The following is a 19,032-nucleotide window of genomic DNA, read 5'->3' as shown; positions in this document are numbered from 1 at the left end:
AACATTTTTAAATTAACAGCTCTTACTGTTGTTTTATTTTAAAAGTATCATGTTCATGTGTTCTTTATAGAAAAATTAGGAAATACAGAGGCAAACACACACACACACAATCACAATCACCACAGTCCCATCACTAAGAGCCTTAGTTCTCCTGAGTTTTTTTCTGCATGTGTTTCCAGATGAGTTTTCTAAATTAGAGATCATACTCTTCCAAACCACTAGTTATTTTGGGGAACCTGCAAGATGTTACAGCGTCTTTCCATGTTAATAAGACTATATCTCCACCCTGACTCGAAGGGGCTGCCTCCTATCTCACCCTAAGGTTGGGCCACTTTCTATTTGAATTCTGCATGGAAAGGTGGGCTAGTGGGTGTGGCATGAGAGGAGGAAGGAACAGAGGGACACTAACCAGAGTCCGGGAGCTGGTCACTCTCCTGGGTGCTGTGTTCTCTGCACACAGCTGGTGTCAACTTTGGATGACCTTGACCAGACAGAAGTTTGGGCCCCTTTGCTTTCTGGTCAGTCAGGGAGCCCCCTTGGCCAGCAACTTTCCAGTGTGTCCCATGCAAACACCTGTAGAGAGGACAGGCAACCATGGGGCCAGGCTGGATGCATGTGCATGTGGGGGAGGGGAGAGGACCAGGAGCAGGGCTGACCTCTCCCAGCCCCAAGGTCCCCAGCAGCCCCGAGCTCAACAGCACTGAGCAGAGTCCAGTGTGCGAGGCAGATCTGGTCCACAGCCCTGTTTTCCTGTGTGGGATTTCGATGCCCACCTAGTTCAGGAGTCTACCCTCTCTGGGAGCACCACAAATTAGAATCAAACTGAATCCCATTAGTGCTAAATGAAAAAACCCACAGAGGCGGGTCAGTAATGCGAGTGGTTTCCACTGGCCTGGACAAGGCAGAAAGAACATGCATCTCATGGGAAATAGCCCTCGAGAACCTTCAAGGTCTTGGAGAGCTGACAGTGCTGACTATTCCTTGTGGGCCAGATTTAAAACGGCCTGGCCACGTCCCCACAGCACAGGCGGCAGGGTGCCCACAGACCACCTGGGGGTCTCCGGGACCCTCACAGAGGGTCTCATGGTGTGGCCTGGCTCCGATGGATGCAGCCTCAGCTCTCTGTCTGCAACAGGAGGGGTTGAACTAACGGGTCTTCCAGCTTCCCAAGTTCTCCGATTCTTGGGAGCCGCCCAGGTTTCAGACGGATGTTAAATGCCTTTGGCAGGAGGCTCTCCAGTGTGATGCAGTGTTTCGTCCAAGAGTGAGGGCTCTGGAGGACCCAGCTGCACACGTCGCAGGCCAGGGTGACGCTGCCCTCTGTAGAGAACCACGTTCTGGGGTCCTAAGCTGAGGCTGAGCTCAGGGCACTGAAGGCTGGCAAGCCTGGGTTTTTAACCTCGGACCCCCCATTTCCAGCTGGGTGGCCCTCTCCTCCAGGGATGAAGGTATTGATCCCTCCATGCTCAGCTCCCTGCCTGGACCCATAGAGGAGAAAGAATGGATGCCCACGAGAGGAAGCGTCCTCTCCCACTGGAGAAGGGCTGCACCAGGAGCAGGGAGCCCACCCTCGCCCCTTCCTCTCACCTTTGTTCCCAGAGTCGCTCCCAAAGGCCTGGGAGAAAGGCCAGGTTCGGAGGCCGGCGGTGGAGCCAGGAGACGGTGGTGGTGACCGGGCTGCCCTCTCATTGCAGGGAACAGCAGCCTCCTCCACACCGAGCTCTGTCAGAAGCATTGGCAGGACCTGCCGCCCAGTAAGTGCCACAGCAGCACCCAGGACACCCGGAAGGAGACCAGCAGCATGTGGGGCCTCATGGTGGTCGCCCAGCTGCTGGCAGGCATTGGGACAGTGCCCATTCAGCCGTTTGGGATCTCCTACGTGGACGACTTCTCGGAGCCCAACAACTCGCCCCTGTACATCGGTGAGTCACAGGCTTGAAGAGGGCTGCAGGGCGGGGTGGGTCCTGATCTGACACTTAGGCTCTGAGGGAGCCTAATTTGAGGTCTTAACCCTCTTTGCCCCACAACACAGCAAACAAGTGCAGAGGTTTGGGGATCAGACAGACCTGGTTTGAATGGCAGTTCTGTTACCTATCAGCTATGAGATCTGGGCAAGTGGCTGAGCCCCAAGGCCCCAGGTTCCTCACCTGCAGAAAGGGGCTGACAGTATCTGTGTGCTGGGCAGCTGTGGGACTACATGAGGTCATGTATGTAACCATTTAGCCCCCTGTCAGGCACAGGGAAGCTCCTTGACCAGCAGTAGCTACTGGTGCTGTCAAGCCCTCGAGGCCTGGGCCGGGGCACACATGTCTTTCTGAGTCATCCACTTACGCACAGGTTTGCCTCAAAGAAGCACATGCAAAGAAGGTAGATGACTATCTGACTGCTCAAATCCTTCCCTTAGCACAAGCCATATTGAGCATCCTCAAGGGCCCTATACTCCAGACCAGACAGACCACACCCACTGGCTCTGTGGCCTCACAAGCTCCTGCCAGGACCTCCAACATTGTCCCTGCACAGGCCTTTGCCCACCAGCACTGCACTGGGCAGGCATCTTTAAATGCCAGGGAGACCGTTTCCCTCCTGACAGGTGGATCTCTCTGGCAGCTGGCTGGAGGAGAAACAGCTTTGGTTCTGCACATCTTAGGATCTTGAGCGGTTCTAGCATTGCCTGGGGGAAATGCCATAGGTGTGGGCTTGTCAGGGTCAGAGGACAGGTGGCATGACATCTCAGGAATCCTTCGGCTAGGGAAGGAGCCTGGGGCTGTCACACCTTCTCAGTTCCCCTCAGCCTCTTTACCCTGCTCTCCTTTACAGCCATCTTATTTGCCATCTCCGTATTTGGACCGGCTTTTGGGTACCTGCTGGGCTCTGTCATGCTGCAGATCTTTGTGGACTATGGCAGGGTGGACACAGGTGAGTGTGTGTGATGATGCCTATCCCATTGCCAATTTCACGAAACAGCCTCTTTGCCCCCCCCCCACCTCCACCCCTCACCTCACCACACCCCCAGCCAATCAGGGCAGAAAGTGAAGCTTTAATTGCAAATGCTCACTGCCACTTGCTCATTCCTGTGCTCACTCCTGCTGTCCCTCAGACAGCTCGGAGCAGATGGCATGTGCCTCCCCTCCCAGGGCCCATGTTGGACTCTAGGAAGAAGCGGGGTACACTGCTGGGAAAAAAAAGACAACGCTCATTTTCTGCCCTCAGGAAGTTTGCAACTCAGGTTAGCTGCAGGAAAACCTTTAGACCTAGGGAAGTGGCCATCACAGCTGCCTATCTTGGTGGTGGTATTAAAATCATTCCCACCAGCCAGAAGATGTGCCTGGAAGGCAGGTGTGAGCCAGACCCTCAGGAATAACACCTCTACCTGTGCCAGGCACACAGATAAGAGCCTGCCCATCCCACAAAGAATATGAGCAGGTGTTAAACCCAGCCATGCTGCCAGAACCCACAGACTCCTGTCTCCTGGTCCATCAGACCATGATGTCACCTGCATGATGTCCTCTGCCTGTACTTCAAACCAAAGGGGAAAGCCAGGCGGAGCTTCCTGCCTCAGGGTCAAGCCATCTTTGCCCTTTCACTGGCACTGCCTGCATTGGTTCCTGGCTGTTGGTTGACCAAAAGAATATCAACTGAACTCCTGGTCCTCCAGGGACAGTGCCCATGGATGCCTGTCATTGTTTGGCTGAGGTCCATTCTTCTTCTCCTTCCCTCCTAGGTAGTTCCCTTACAAAGAGAAACACAGTGGCAGGCTCTTAGATGTGGATGGGAGACTTGCCAGGAAAAAGCATCTCCTTTGGAGGCCAGGCAGCCCACTCTGTGGATGTTGTTTCCTCGGGCTTCTGAGGATTATGAGGCCTCCTTTCTTAGGGAGCAATCCAGTTGGGCAGCAATAGTATTCAGTGGTTTAGAGCTCAAGTTTGGACACCAGGAAGACATAGGTTTGAAATTGATCAATAATCTTAACCTTGGACAAGGACAGGGTTAACCTCTCTAAAGTTCAGTTTCCTGATAGGTTGGAAATGGGTGGAATAGCCCCTCCCTCATAGACTTATTGGGAGAACCCAGCAGGATAATAGATGTAAACATGAGGTCTAGTGTCTGGCCCGTGATAAGCCTCAAGAGAGTTACTGCCAAGGACTGGGAGTAAAATAAGGTGAGGCCAAGGTTCTGATCCCTTCAGCCTGGGATTATCTGATGCTCTGCTTGAGGTGCAGTGGCCTCCATTTTCTGGGAAGACCAGAATGGCCAGGATAGGGAATGCTATCTTGACCAAGGTTCTAGTTCATGGCTTTACCTCTTCTCCATAGTGAGGAGAAAATCTCCCTGATCAGAGTCTCTTCCCAGTAAGGTGAGATCATGCATTCATCCAACAAACACTTGTGTCCTTTGCTTTCTCTTCAGAGTTAATTAACTTGAGCCCTGGAGACCCCCGCTGGATTGGAGCCTGGTGGCTGGGCCTGCTCATTTCCTCGGCCTTCTTGGTTTTTACCTCCTTCCCCTTTTTCTTCTTTCCTCGCACAATGTCCAGAGGAGTGGAGGTAAGGTTCTGAGAGCCCATAACTCTATGTATAGGAGTTTAAGAAAGGGAGGTGAGGGTAGAAAATAAACAAATCTGAGAAGCTGCAGCCAGTTAAGCACATTCTGAGTGAAATCTAAATAAGTCTCATGATGCAGACTTTTCAGAGGCCTTGAGAGGTAAGAGTGCTGGTGAATTTCCAAAAGATGGTATCTCATCAGTGTGCCCTTCCCATGGTAGCATCCAGGGATGTAGTTAGGGAAACACTGAGCTCATCTAAACTGGGATAAAAATAAAAACTGACTATGTGACCTGGTGCAGTTGACTTTTGCATTCCAAAGGGCCCATCATGCCTGAAGGACTGAGCAAGAAGGGAGTCCTAGTGCTTGAGTGTGAGGGTAGGCTGAGAGTAGATCATAGTTAAGCAGATTGACCTCCTATCCATCTTTCAGTCACGTCTGTTGGGGAAAGAAATCGGGGAAGGATGAGAATGGAAAACAGAGATGAGAAGTCTTGGTGGGGACTTTGATGGTGGGCTGATGGGACTAAAACCTGTTTTGATCCCATGAAGTTCTGGGGTGCTACAGTGATGGGGCTACCAGTCAGGTGGCAACATGGCAGCTAGGTTGAGGATGGGATTTAGGAAGGGAGGAAGACTGGAAATCTGATGAGGCCAGTGCAGAGACAGGGGATGACGGCTGAGGCCCGGGCAGGCATAGACGTTCTTCGGAAAGCAAAGGGCACAGGTGTTCGCAGGCGGTGCTAAGAAGGACTCAGCAGTGACCTGGATTGGAGGAGAAGAGGGGCTACAATTAGACCAAGGTTGTGAGCCAGACACAGAGCTCAGCGCTCAGCAATGAGGTGTATGAGATCTTGGCCCAGTCTTGAGAGGAGGGGCAGGAGTAGGAAGATCTGGGCTTATCTTGGGGGGAAATTTCAGAGGGCAACACATCATGGTGGTTTTGGGGTCAAGCAAACCTGAGTTTGAGTCCAGCTCTGCTACTTATAAACTCAATGAGTGGTCTTAGGCAAGTTTCCTTGTTTCTAAGTTTCTTCTCCTTTACAATCCTGGAGATAGAGTAGGTATCCCAGAAGGAGGCTGTGAGGAGTGGGACAATGGCGTGCTAGGCACAGTGCCCAACATGGAGAGAGCGATGAGTGAATGGCAGCTCCTGTGGCTGGTGATGAGTTTCCCTGGAGGACCCGCACAGTGTCAGCACTCAGGGCCTTGCATGTGTGGCGGTGTAGAGCTCGAGCTGATGAGTTCGGAAGAGGTAGGCAGGTTCTCTGAGGAGGTGTGCACAGAAAGTTCAGGCACAGGGCCAGGACAGAGCTTTGAGCAGGACTCAACTCTGGGCCCAGAAGGAAGAAGGGACTCTGTAGAGGAGATAGAAAAACAGAGCTGGAAACATATGTTCTAGACTAGAGTGGCTCAGAAGCCCACGGCCCCTGGAATCTGAGGACAGCGAAGAAACGTAGCCATGACAGACAGGCAAAGGATGAGATCCAGTCAGACCCTTTTTGGCATTATTTGTGGGAAAGTTATATATGAAATAACATGCCCAGAGCTATCTTGGGAGGCATTGGCATGGCAGCATTCTGGTCAGCAGCCAAAGCACCGGACTCACTAAATGCAGGTGGCATTTATTTCAAGAGGCATTCTCTGGACACCCTCCCATCACACCTGGGGCAGCTCACTGCTGCCCAGCCCTGAGCCACTGAGACCAGAAGGATCAAGGGCCCAGGAAGTGTGTCTGCGGGGAGCCTGGGCCATTAACACTGATTTCCTTTGCTGCCTTCAGACGTCTCCTGCCATGACGGACGAGGCAATGAAGATGACAGTCAAGCCAAGAGGCTCTCTGGTGGATTTCATTAAACGTAAGTGAGTGACCCGGCAAAGCCCTGGGTGGGCTGGCTTGGTGGCGGGGGGTGGGGGGGGGGGCAATCAGGGAGTGCCCAAGCCCATGAGGTATTGTGTATGGTAAGGAGCATTAAGAACAGGTGGCCTATAATTGGCCCATCTCACAGGAGGGGTTCCGCTAGGAGACACAGATTCAAGCAGAGCCAGCTTGGCCCCATGTTCTTCTTTCTCCTCCCTTTACATGGAGGTGAATGTCCCCAGTGTTAGTCTTATTTCTTATCTACCCGCCACCTGATTTCTTTCAGATACATTCTCATTTTTTATTTATTTTTAAATATGTTTTTATTGATTTCAGAGAGAGGGAGGGAAAGAGAGAGAGAGAGAGAAACATTGATGAGAGAGAAACATCAATCGGCTGCCTCATGCACACCCCCTACTAGAGATCATGCCTGCAACCCGGGCATGTGCCCTGTCCGGGAATCGAACCAGTGACCTCCTGATGCATGGAATGAAGCTCATCCAACTGAGCTACACTGGCAAGCCATATTCTCATTGAGTGGGGGGTCTGAGAGGCTGTGTGGCCCTGGCCAGGCCACTGAACACCTCAGTGCCTCCGACTCTGCCCTGAGGAAGACAAGAGCGTGGTCTGGAGGGAGGAGGAAGGGCAGTGGCTGGGCTCCCAGTACCCTGACGACTGTGGCCCACGAAGGCCTGGCCCCTGATGGTGATCTGTTTGCAGGGTTTCCCCGCATCTTCCTAAAACTCCTCATGAACCCTCTTTTCATGCTGGTGGTCCTGGCTCAGTGCACCTTCTCCTCCGTCATCGCCGGCCTCTCCACATTCCTCAACAAGTTCCTGGAGAAGCAGTATGGTGCCTCCACGGCCTATGCCAACTTCCTCATCGGTGAGTGCCAGCCAGACCAGACACAGACAGGCGCCAGAGGAGGACTTGCCCAAGAGAAAGACGTTTAAGGACAGTTTTCTTGGTTGGCAATCTAGAGTGCTCTGAACAAATTGCTGAGCCCCTGTCATTCCAGGCAGGAGTGGGTGGAGGCGAGGGGCTGCCTTCCTCCCCATCAGGGGCTGGAGGCCCGACAGCCTCCCAGAGGCCCTGAGACATTGGGGGCAGCAGGGGAAAGAGAGCATCAATTTCAGGTAAAATGCTCCTGGTTCTGCTCCTTCTTCTCAGGCACTTGAATACATTTGCTTGGTAGGGAGTATGTGACCCAGGGATTCTGGGCTCTGGCTACACTTTAGGCTCCCCTGGGCACTTTAAATAATACAGATGCCCAGCCCCACCCCCCTCAATACAGCAGCGTCTCTGGGTGGGGCTCAGCATTGAGTGTTTTTGCCAGTGAGGTTGAGAAGCACTGATGTGGTCCCACCAAGCATCCAAGTGAATTACTGGGCTCAGTCCACAGGTGAGTTTGACTATATAGATGCGGCAAGGTGGTCCGGGTGCGAACCCCCACCCCTGTGTGGCCCTTGGATGTGACTTGACTTCTCTAGCTTAGGCCTCTGACTAGCAGGCAGAAGGCACCACCAGAGCCTTGCTAACCTCGTGTGGTCACAGTTAGGATGCAGTGAGCGGTCAGGCAATGAAAGGCACCCAATAAATGTACATTCAACCCACATCCTTCTGGACACAAGGCCCCACTTCTTTCTTTATTCTTTGCACAGGCAGGGTAACCCTCTAGGTCAAGGCAACTCTGCAGGTGTGCCTGGCAAAGAGTAAGTGCTCAATGAATGTCAGGTATTGCTACTGTAATGGAACACCTCCAGTGCTCCTTCAGGAAGTTGTGCCCCTTTGTGCTCGGTGTCTGTGCCCACACACACCCCCAGGCCTGCGCACACAGACCCAAATCTCTCCTTTCTCTCTCCAGGTGCTGTGAACCTCCCCGCCGCGGCCTTGGGGATGCTGTTTGGAGGGATCCTCATGAAGCGTTTTGTTTTCTCTCTGCAAACCATTCCCCGCGTGGCTGCCACCATCATGACCATCTCCATTATCCTCTGTATCCCTCTCTTCTTCATGGGATGCTCCACCCCAATCGTGGCGGAGGTCTACCCACCTAGGTAATGGGAATGAGGGGTGAGCAGATACCCTTTGCTAAAGGCCAGAGCCTGGATCTGGCTGCCATACCTCTTCCTTTCTGCCTTCTCAACTCTCTTCTCTCTTTTTGACCTTAATCTCTTATGTGGATACTTAGAAAACCAGGTCTTGAATAAAATGCTGAATTATAAGAAATCAGAGGGTCCTGGTGGGCCACCAGCTATCAGGGTTAAGATTCTGTTTGTGTAAGAAGCACCAAAAACTAATTAGTTTGGTTTCAGGGTGACTCTGTAGGGCTGTGAGCCTCAGGAACCAAGAAATAAGCTATGTTTGGCATCAGCTCTGTGCCAGCCAGAAGTAGAGTCTCACTGAGCTGCTGAAGAAAGATGAGAGAAGGACACTTGAAAAGAACAATGAAAGTGATGGCAGACTTTTACAACGAGGGCAGGTGAAGTATACCTGTCCGTTTGCATAAAGCAACGTGGTCCTAAGTTTTCAGTCTGGCTTCAAGTTCAGAAAGAACTTGAGAGGCTTGTGAAGGGAGCATTTAGCTTTTTCCTGGGTGCTACCTTTCAGCCACCTCTTCTTTTAAATTTTGCCTAACGAGGTTGCAACATTGGGAGACGCCGTACCTTTCAGCCTCGGTGCTTTCTCTGTCTCTCTTTTTGGAATAACCTTTTCTGTCTTTGGTGGGGGAAGGAGAGCAGGGGTATGGTTACTCAGGATGGGAAACCTCTGGTTTGTACTGGTCTTCTGCAGGCTGACTGTGGATTGAGAGAAGCTGAGAAGGCCCTGGGCCTGTGGGTGTCTTCCCTGGGAGTTAGCGGGTTTTGTCATCGGTTCTGACGCAGCCCTTGCTAGTTGGGGAAAGTTACTTAACTTATCTAATCTTCAAATCTTCAGTGTTCTTATCCATAAAAGGAGCATAATAAGTATAGAATTATTGTGATGACGTGCATGACAAACCCCCTGGGCACAGTGCCTGGCACATAAGAGAGGCCCCGTTAATGTGAACATCGTTAGCATAATTATTTGAGCAAAGCTCTGGACTGTGGTTTGTCAGCCCTATCCCAGCCCTCCCTAAAGAAGATCATGAATATCGGGTAGGAGGAATGGCGGGAATGGTGAGATCATCCAGTGAAATCTCCTTGTTTGAGGCTTAGGGGGATGGAGGACAAAGTCTACATAGACCAAGGGACAGGAACCAGGTAGACCAGGATTGCTTCACGGAGCCCCCCCCCCCCCCCCCCCCCCCCTCAGCCGGAGCCCAGGTGGAGGAGAAGGGAAGGGAAACGTTGCCTGTGACTTTTTTGGAGCATCTGCTCTCTCTCCCATCAGAGTCCTGCTTGGTTGTTTGTCTTGAGCACTTCTGCAGTGGTGGGTGGGGGGGAGGGGAGGGGGGGAGGGTTTGCCAGGGGAGCCTTTCTGACTCACAGCTGGTGGGGTTGGGCTTCAAGTAGTGGAAGAAACAGAGAGGGGCCATGAGTACCGACCAGCAGCCAATTCACCATCGGCCCCAACAGGCATAATTCATGGTGTTGTCGGCCCCAGACACACCAAGACATACAGCACACCAACCAGGCGAGAACTCGCCCTGGGCCGGAGTGGAGAGATGTTTCTCTGGTCTTGCTTTGTTTGAGTCCCTGTTTCCTGTTTTCCTGGCAGCACATCAAGTTCTATACACCCGCAGCCTCCCGCCTGCCGCAGGGACTGCTCGTGCCCGGACTCCATCTTCCACCCCGTCTGTGGAGACAACGGGGTAGAGTACCTCTCCCCGTGCCACGCGGGCTGCAGCCACATCAACGTCAGCTCCGTAGCCTCCAAGCAACAGGTAAGGACAGGAGTCCCTGAGCTCAGTGTGTGCCCTCAAAGACTGCACCTGGGCTCCAGGATGGGCAGGGCACCACCCACCCCATCCTCATGGCCCCATCCTGGCCTCCAGGCCACACCCGCCCTCTCTCTACCTCCCCTTCCCCAAGGTCATGACCAGATGCCTACAGCCCAAAGTCAATTAAAGATTGGCCAATATTCAACAAATGCACATTCCTGAGGCTCGGAGCAGAAACCAGCCGGAGCACTCCTTCAGCGGAGACCTCCCAGTCTCATCCTGACGGGTCCTAATGGGCATCTTTGGGTCCTGCGTCCTGGCCCTGTTGGAAAGCCAACATGGACCAGGCCCAGATAAGTCAAGGACACAGGGTCCTCTGGGATGTGGACCTGGAAGGTTAGAGTTGGAAGCAGCGATCAAGGGCATTAGGTTCACCCCCTCAGCTCCCAGGTGTGGCCACACAAATGGCCTGACGTCATGCAGTTACTTAGGGTCAGATCTGACTTTAGAACCCAGGACCCTGTCTCAGTCTGGGGGCACATCTACTCAAGGTCATGTACCTCCTGGCCACCAGCCTTCCATACGTGTAACCCCCATTTGGTAGTTCACTGAGTGAGGTCCTATCAGCCCTCCGAGCGCTAGAGCTCCTGGCCTTCTAGGATCAGCCAGCAGCAAACTAACTTGAGTCATCTGTTCAGTTATTCAACAAACAATGGACACCTGGCACAGCGATGCATGCTGAGGCTGTAGTGGCGGACCCATCCAACAAGGTTCCTGCTCTCATGGAGTTTGAATTCTATCCAATAAATGCACAAGATCGTTTTAGAAAGTAGCTCATGCCATCAAGAGAGTTAATGGGCAGAGTGTGCCTGGGGGTCTCCCTGAGGAGGTGACGTTAGAACTCAACCACCAGAAGAAAACCTGAAGGTGAAGTATTTGCACTAAAGGAACAGCAAGCACCAAGCCCCAGGGCATGGCTGAGCTGGATGTAGGAGAAATGAGAGAAGGCCAAGGTTGGTGCCAGGCCAGGGAGCAGGCAGGGGCCAGAGCCGGGCAGGCCAGGTTTAGGAGCTGGGTGTTCTTTTTCCTAAGAGCACTGGGAAGTCTGTGCAGTTCCCCTAAGGAGGGGAACGCACCTTATGCCCTTAAGCCTGTGTGGAGGTCATGGGCAAGGCTAACCCCCACTTCCCATCCTCTCTCCGAGGATAAGGGCAGCTGCTTCCACGGCCACCCCTGTGGGCAGAGGAGTGTGAGTCTCAGGCAGAGCAGGGACAAGGAGCTTGGACAAGATGTTCTCTCAGCTGCCTTCTCGCTGGAGGAGTCTGTGGTGGCCTCTGTGGTTTGCTTGCTATCACTTACTTACCTCTGATTCACCTACTTCCAGAAAGAATCCTGACAAGTTTCAAATAGTCCTATAAATCATCATCCCTTAGCATAATATCAAGGGGAAAAAATAGTAAGTTATAAGAAAAGGGTGATAGGCTAGTCCGTCAGACACTGCACACGGGGGAGTAAAGACCACCTGGGCAGGGGCTCAGTTGTCCAATAGTGTTGACCATGTGGGCTTGCCGGCTTGAGACGGGACCTCCCTCCCTGGAGGCCTGTACAGACAGGAAGAATTCCTCTCTGGCAAAGGCCAGACAGATGAAGAGCTTAGTGGATTCTATTGTGTGTTCTCTGTTGTCTGCCCCTATTTATACCTTCCTAACCCTCCCTGCAATGAATACACACACAGCAAAAACAGCAACCCACAAAGCCACGGCTGCTGGGCATAGGGTGGCCTGGCCCAGAGAAGAGCCCTCCCAGTCCCTGGTCCCAAGCCAGGTGGGCCTTGCCTGGCAGTGGAATCCTGCAGGAACAGATGTGGGTGCACCTGCTGGAGGAGCCCAGCTGGTTCCTATTGCCCAAACAGGGGTCAGGGGTGGGATCCATGGGACACCTTGAAACCCTCAGCTAACCTCTCCAGCCTCTGAATCCAGCCTCACCCAGCTCCTCAGGGGACCCAGAGGGCAGAGGGGTTGAAACCCGAGGGACTGTCTGGCAAACTGCAGGCGTTTGATGTGTATGCAAGCAAAGTAATGACGTTTTCTTTTTTCCTCTCCTTTTTCGAGATCTATTTGAACTGCAGCTGTGTGACCGGGGGATCTGCTTCAGCAAAGACAGGATCGTGCCCGATCCCCTGCGCCGACTTCCTGCACTCGACCATCTTCCTCATCTCCTTCGTGTCCCTCATCGCCTGCATCTCCCACAATCCCCTCTACATGATGGTTCTGCGGTGAGTGCACCTCTCCTTGCCCGCGTTTGCCTTTTCTTTGTGCCCAGATGCCCACTTATCTCTCCTCCCTTTCCTGGTCCTCGGAGTCCTTTGAACATGATGTACAATGTTCTTTGGGTGAAATGGGGAGATGATGCTAACACGGCAGTGCCGGGGCCCCACCCGTGCCAGGCTCTGGGCAGAGCTCCTCGCTGCGTCGCCCCCTTCCCCAGCTCTGTTAGCACCTCCATTCTGCACATGGGAGACCACTAGCCCAGGAGGGCAGAGCAGGAACAGCTGAGCCACATGCCAAAGCCAGGCTGCCTGGCTCCACGCTGTGGGAATACCTGGAGATTCAGTTATTTTTAAATCCTGAAAGAACAGAGAGGAGGGAGGAGAATTCAGTGGGACGAATGAAATCGGGGATGGAAAATCAGGAAAGTTCCAGAGACAGGATGAGGGCAATGCGCAAGGATGGAAATGAGAAAAGTCCAGTGTGCTAGGAGCCAAGACTAAGTCCTCAGGTCAGAAGGGGGAGGCTGGCCAGGGCAGGAGGGGCGGGCAGAGGTGTTCCATTACAGTGGCAGCTAAATGTCTCTGGGGTTTTGACAGGGAAGGACCCTTCCCTCACCTCACTCTCTGCAAAGGAGAAAACTTGCCAACCAAGTTCACCTCACCCACCCCAGCCTGCCTCCCTCCTGTCCTCACCTGACTCACAAGCAGAGAGGGAAAACCATGGGATTTACATAGTGGGGTCCAGGGCCCAAGGCCCAGCTCTGCCATACACTGGCCGAATGTCCTTGGGTGTTGCCAACCTCGCTGAGTCTCAATTTCCTCATCTATGGAAGGAGGTTAATGATGTGGGCCTCAAAGGATTGGTGTCAGGATTATATGGTAAATTCCTTTGTAAGTACAGGTGCTCTACATATTGGCTAATTATCACTATTAACCTAATAATAATAATAACAACAACAACAACAGCTAGTTAGGTACCACTGACCTATTTTCCCCAGAAGCCTAGGAGCTAAGGGAGAAGCAGAAGCAGCCACTTGTCAGGGTCTGGGGTTTTACCCTCTTTACAAGTTCGCTTGCAAACTACCGAGCTCCCGTTTCTGCTACTGTTTCAAGGATGCTGGCAGAAGACAGGAGACTCCAGGGTCAAAGGCAAAGGACTTTGCTACTCATAGCACAGCAAGCAGCATGGACCTCATGTTGCATCATCCATCCTTGCCCCTCAAGTCCTAGGGGCTGACATGGAGGTGCCCAGGGGTGTGTGTGTCACATGCAGTGGGTTTATGTCACAGCTGAGGAACGCTGCTCTTGCGAGAGCCACCCCTTCTATAGACCAAGCCTGCTCTTGGTCTAGGGGACGATTTTACCTCGTGCTTCAAGGTTGCGCCTTGCAACCATGACCCTGAGAAGTGGTTTCGGGACAAGAGCAGTAGACGCTTAAGAATGTGTAGGGACTCTCAGAGCTCAGGCATAGTGCTTCTCCTCACACCATCGTCACCCTCTTTTCCGCCACTCCCCATCCAGTGCATTCCAAGGACCACCACTTTCACCTAAGGCCCTTGAAAGGATTCCCTTCTTGCACCCCAAGTCAGATGGACCATGGTAGACGCTCTAACCCTGAGAAAGATCTGTGGGAGGCCATGATGAGGAGAGGGCCCCACCTCCAGGGCGTCTGATTCTTAGGTCTGGGGTGGGGCCTGAGAGTATGAATTTCTAACAAGTTCCCAGGGGATGCTGATGCTGCTGGTCCAGCGATCCAGCTTTGAGAACCATTGATACAAAGGACAGAAGCATGGGCTGCAGTGGATCCAGTCTGCCAGTGGCTCGTCAGGATGCAAGAGGGCAGGTTCTGACGGAGGCTGGTTGCCCCTGACTAAGGGGAGGCATGGCCAGAGTCCTCCGCTCATTTCCTGTTTTTTGTTTGTTTGTTTTTTTCAGTGTGGTGAACCAGGAAGAAAAGTCGTTTGCCATTGGGGTACAGTTCTTGCTAATGCGCCTGCTGGGTAAGTGTCTGAGACACCCCCTTCTGGAGGCATGGCCCCAGGACAGCTGAGGGCAATGGGGTGTGCAGGGCAGGGATGGGTTAGTCCTCTCTCATCTCCGTTGTAAAGAGAAGCTGTACATGATCAATACAACCCCAAATGCCCCAAAACACAATATGGGCAATTTCCATGGTACTTGTAGTTAAGAAAGATTTCATCTATGGCGTTAATTCCCAACTAAATTATGTAAGAAAAGGGAAACGCAGACACAACTGAGCATACCTAATAGAGAATTGAAAGCGGGTATTTTTTTTTTTTTAACCTCTCTCTGAGAACTCACCGTCAGAACAGAACCTCACATTTCTCTCCCAGCCAGAATGGCAGCTGAGCTCAGCCCTGGTTTCCCTCCCGTTTTACAAAACTCACTCCCACTGCCATTCACAAATGTTCCTCGGTGCACACGGGGTCCTGTGCAAGCAGCCCAGAGCCCGCGGAGAATTGGAGCAGTGCACACGGGATCAGTAGTGCCCACGGGAGGGCGAGCTGCCTTCGGGAGCAGGGCACACACCAGCCCTCCCTGGTGCATGGACTGGAGCAGGGACATGCGTGGGTCTCACCCCACATTGCAGGCTCATCCCCAGACTGCTTACGCTGAACTGCCCCTTCCCAACACATCCGGGCACTAGATAAACGAGGCACTGATACAGAGAGCCTTGCAGGTTAAGGAAGTAAAGGGACCAGGTTCAACTGGAGGTGTGTTTATTAGGACCTAGCGGGTGAGCACTGCAGGGGGGTGTATGGCAATTGCAGTGGAGGGACTTCAGTTACTACCGAGGAGTTCTTTCTGACCTCAAACGCTGAACTTGACAGAGCCCTCTGCGCATTGTTTCCCGGGAGCCAGGTCTGCACTTGGCCCTGCAGGGTCTTCCATGATCATTATCATTCTGGGGAGTGTCGGTGTGTGAGCTCCTGGGCCGGCTGAGTGGGAGCCTTTGCAGGGCCCTCACCGACTGAGATGGGGTGAGGTGTTCAGATGATGAAGAATGAACCAGCCCTGACCAGTTTGGCTCAGTGGATAGCGCGTCAGCCTGTGGACTCAAGGGTCCCAGGTTCGATTCCAGTCAAGGGCATGTACCTTGGTTGCGGGCACATACCCAGTAGGAGGTGTGCAGGAGGCAGCTGATTGATGTTTCTCTCTCATCGATGTTTCTAACTCTCTATCCCTCTCCCTTCCTCTCTGTAAAAAATCAATAAAAATATTTTTTTAAAAAAATGAACCAGCTTCACAGAAAGCTATTCTGCTCCCCAAGGTTACAGTGATTCCTAGAGGCAGGCCAGAGCTGTACTCACACCTGTAACATGCAGGGGTGTTGGGGGGCTGGCTCCCCACCCTGCCAGGCATCTCTGCCGGCAGCTCCATGTGACCTGAGCTCTCTGAACTCTCTTCTTGTTGATGCCAGCCTGGCTGCCCTCTCCAGCCCTCTACGGCCTCACCATCGACTACTCCTGCATCCGGTGGAACTCGCAGTGCTCAGGGCGGCGAGGGGCCTGCGCCTACTACAACAACGACGCTTTCCGAGACAGGTGAGGGCCAGCACGCCGAGCATCAAGGAGGCCAGGCCCCAGGCCTGAGCAAAGGGCAGGCATCTGTTCTGGTGGCTAGTGTGGGGGCTGTCAGGCTTCCGAGGGAGAAGAGCAGAGGGGAGCTGCCATAGTCAGGGAGCAGGGGCCATCGGTGATGGGCATCTCAGGGCTTGCAGAGAGCCAACCACGTAACAAGACTTGGGGGTACTCTGATGTGACCCCCCCCCAACCTGGGATCCCCAAGGCCCTTGGGAGGGACAGCAGCAGAAAGAAGTATATCCAAGGGAAAGGGGAGGGTTGGAGTCCAAGGGAGAGGCTGTGACTGTGGAATGGTGATGCCAAGGCCAGCTTGTCACTGCTCACAAAGAGGTGGCCCCATCACAGCTCCTAGAAGAGGTCAAGGGCAGGCGGGTCCAACCTGCCTCCGTGGGTCTGAGCCCAGCTACTGGGCCACTGAGTTCTGTACCCCTTCCAGCCACCTCACCTGCTGCCATCATCACACAGACCAGAAACAGGGAGGAGAGTGGGCTTGAGGGGGCTGGGTGGGTCTGGGAATGGTGTCGAGTGAAACAGAAGGCCAGGAGAGGGTGGACCAGGAGGGCAGTGAGAAGGTGCCCTTCTTCTGGCTTGCTGGGAGGACAGGACCCTCAGGGCTGGCTGGGCTGCAGTGTTCCTTTGGCCCTCTAGGGGGCGGCAGTGCAAGAACAGGACCACTGGATTAGGCGCAGCCTACTCACAGGGAGGCTTGTACCCTTGTGGATCAAAGGAATGGGGAAAATGGTCAACACCTACGTGGTGACAGATCCTTACCTGAGTCGTGGGGACACATTCCCTGGGCCACTTGTGAGAATGTCGCTGCTCTTCCTGATGGCCCTGGGACGCAGGCTACAGAGCCTCCACAGCCCCTCACCCGTCCTGTGTCCTCCTGCCCACAGGTACCTGGGCCTGCAGGTGGGCTACAAGGTGCTGGGCACGCTGCTGCTCTTCTTCGTCAGCTGGCGGGTGAAGAAGAACAAGGAGTACAACGTGCAGGAGAAGGCTGCGGGCCTCATCTGAGCCTTGGCCCTTGGCCCGGCACCTCCGGCTCCAGAGCGTGGACCTGCCCTTCCATGCCTGCCTGTATTTACTAATGTTAATATGTCATTTCCTTTCTGTTTTTTAAATAAGAAGACAACCCCAGGCACCATTTGCCTTCCCTGCCTCCTCCCAAAGGCTCCCACTCAGGCTTACTGTGCTCCTGGGCTGGGTGGGCACAGAGCTGCAGGGCGGGGTCTTCACTGGCTCCTTGGGAGGGACCCACATCCCACGTGCTCCTCAGTGCTGGGTCCTCCAGAGAGGATGCCCCCGAGGCAGCCCTGACCAGTACTGTGGGGAGTGTGGGGAGGGGGCGGGTCCTAACTGGAGAAAGAAAAGGGGTATCTATCCAGAGAAAGGAGGGTGTGGGCTGAGTGGGCTAGGAGATGGGGAAGCCTGGCTGTAAGCCCCCTTTACATCTGGGTTCAGCATCAGCACAGAACCCAAGAGGGGCCGACTTCCCTGCTCTCAGACTCTCCTTCCTGCCCCAAGAGGCCATTTGGGAGCTGCCACGTTGGGAAGGTCAGCCAGCTGGTCCCCTCCAGGTACCACACTCAGACACTAGAGCAGGGACCAAGACCCGAGGATAGGTCATCCAGATACTGTTCACATTAATTCTAGGCCCTTCTGTACCTGGGCCTGGGCCTGTTTGTCTCTGTCTTTCTCGGGGGGGGGGGGGGGGGGGATATTTCAAACTACGAAAGCCACACCACAGTGAAGACCTGAGGAAGGCTGTGACATGGTCCTGCTGCCCAGCCTCCCACCCCCACAGTGTGGGGACAAGACCCCTCATCTCAGAGTGTTGGGAAGACGCTCTGCCTGTTTTCCTGGGAGCGGATGAGGCAGCTTCCTACGGAGCTTCCCTGTCGATCTTCAGATGCCACAGAATAAAGAGAGGCAGCCCAGGATGTCAGCAAAGCAGGTGACAAAGCTGAGGGAAGGTCCAAAGCTGCCAAGCTGGAGGATGAGCTGCAGCCCACAAAACAGAGGCTGGCGAGGTTGACTTTCGTGGTTTCACACACACTGGTTTTCATCTATGTTTTCTCACCTCATCTCACTGTCTCCAGAGGTGGCGCCCTCTATGGCCTGAGTCGATACTGCAGCCATGCGGTAGAGGTTCAGAGTTAGAGCCAACAAAGGAGGCCTTCCATCCACAAATATATTTATTGGCCTTTGTGCAGGGCATTGTTAGTACAGGGCTCTCCACTGAGCTTCACTGCGATCCCACCTGCCCTCCCTCCATCGATACGAGGGCCTCCTCCCAGAGTGTGCAGCGGGGGGAACGGGGAAGGCACAGCAAAAATCCGGAGATAACAGGATCTTGGCCGTCCCTGGTGCCCAGACTGACCCTGCACCTGGCCATTTGCCAGGCCGAGGCCTGGCTGCACCGTGTCCTCCGGGGTGGCTGGGCTCTGGTCACTGCCACCTGTGCATCTCTTGAGGCCACTCCTCGTGGAAGACTCCTCCAGAAACATATCAGAAGCGACCTCTGCAAAGGCCAAAACATTGTGTCAATGGCCAGACTGCCAGGAGACTGAACTTGGTGAAAGCCATGATCACAGCAGCCTTATTTCCAAAGCCACCAGCCTTATTTCCAAAGACCTCACTCAGGAAGGGGGGCTCTGTACAACCTCAGGGGCCAGGTTCAGCATTTAAAATGGTCCTGCTTGGAAAATGATTCCCTGCAACTAACCCTGGTCTTTCTTGCTGCCATTTAAATTCTGAAGGCACTGCCTCCCGCTGAGTTCATGAGCAGTGGATGCCAACCTTCAGATTCTGGAAGATCAGTTGCCTTCCCGAGCCTTTATTCTATTGTGATGTTGCTATTAATATATTATAGTTTTGCTATTGATGTAAGTTGGTCA

General features: G+C 53.5%; 1 protein-coding gene across 1 annotated transcript in view; it reads left to right on the top strand.

Moving 5' to 3' along the window:
• The window catches only part of SLCO2A1 (solute carrier organic anion transporter family member 2A1), a 70,863-nt gene extending 51,831 nt beyond the window's left edge, over window positions 1–19,032 (top strand). The window contains exons 4-14 of the mRNA XM_079794659.1: window positions 1,695–1,922; window positions 2,818–2,916; window positions 4,408–4,544; window positions 6,325–6,400; window positions 7,123–7,287; window positions 8,267–8,456; window positions 10,099–10,264; window positions 12,373–12,536; window positions 14,466–14,530; window positions 15,970–16,093; window positions 17,029–19,032. Coding sequence (XP_079650785.1) covers window positions 1,695–1,922; window positions 2,818–2,916; window positions 4,408–4,544; window positions 6,325–6,400; window positions 7,123–7,287; window positions 8,267–8,456; window positions 10,099–10,264; window positions 12,373–12,536; window positions 14,466–14,530; window positions 15,970–16,093; window positions 17,029–17,149 — 1,535 coding nt within the window. The 3' untranslated portion in view covers window positions 17,150–19,032. The remainder of the gene's footprint in view (window positions 1–1,694; window positions 1,923–2,817; window positions 2,917–4,407; window positions 4,545–6,324; window positions 6,401–7,122; window positions 7,288–8,266; window positions 8,457–10,098; window positions 10,265–12,372; window positions 12,537–14,465; window positions 14,531–15,969; window positions 16,094–17,028) is intronic.

This window comes from Cnephaeus nilssonii (genome assembly GCF_951640355.1).
Source record: "Cnephaeus nilssonii genome assembly, chromosome: 17".
NCBI classification, from domain to species: Eukaryota; Metazoa; Chordata; class Mammalia; order Chiroptera; family Vespertilionidae; genus Cnephaeus; species Cnephaeus nilssonii.
The sequence above is the reverse complement of the archived record's forward strand: the minus strand, read 5'-3'. Positions and strand labels throughout refer to the sequence as shown.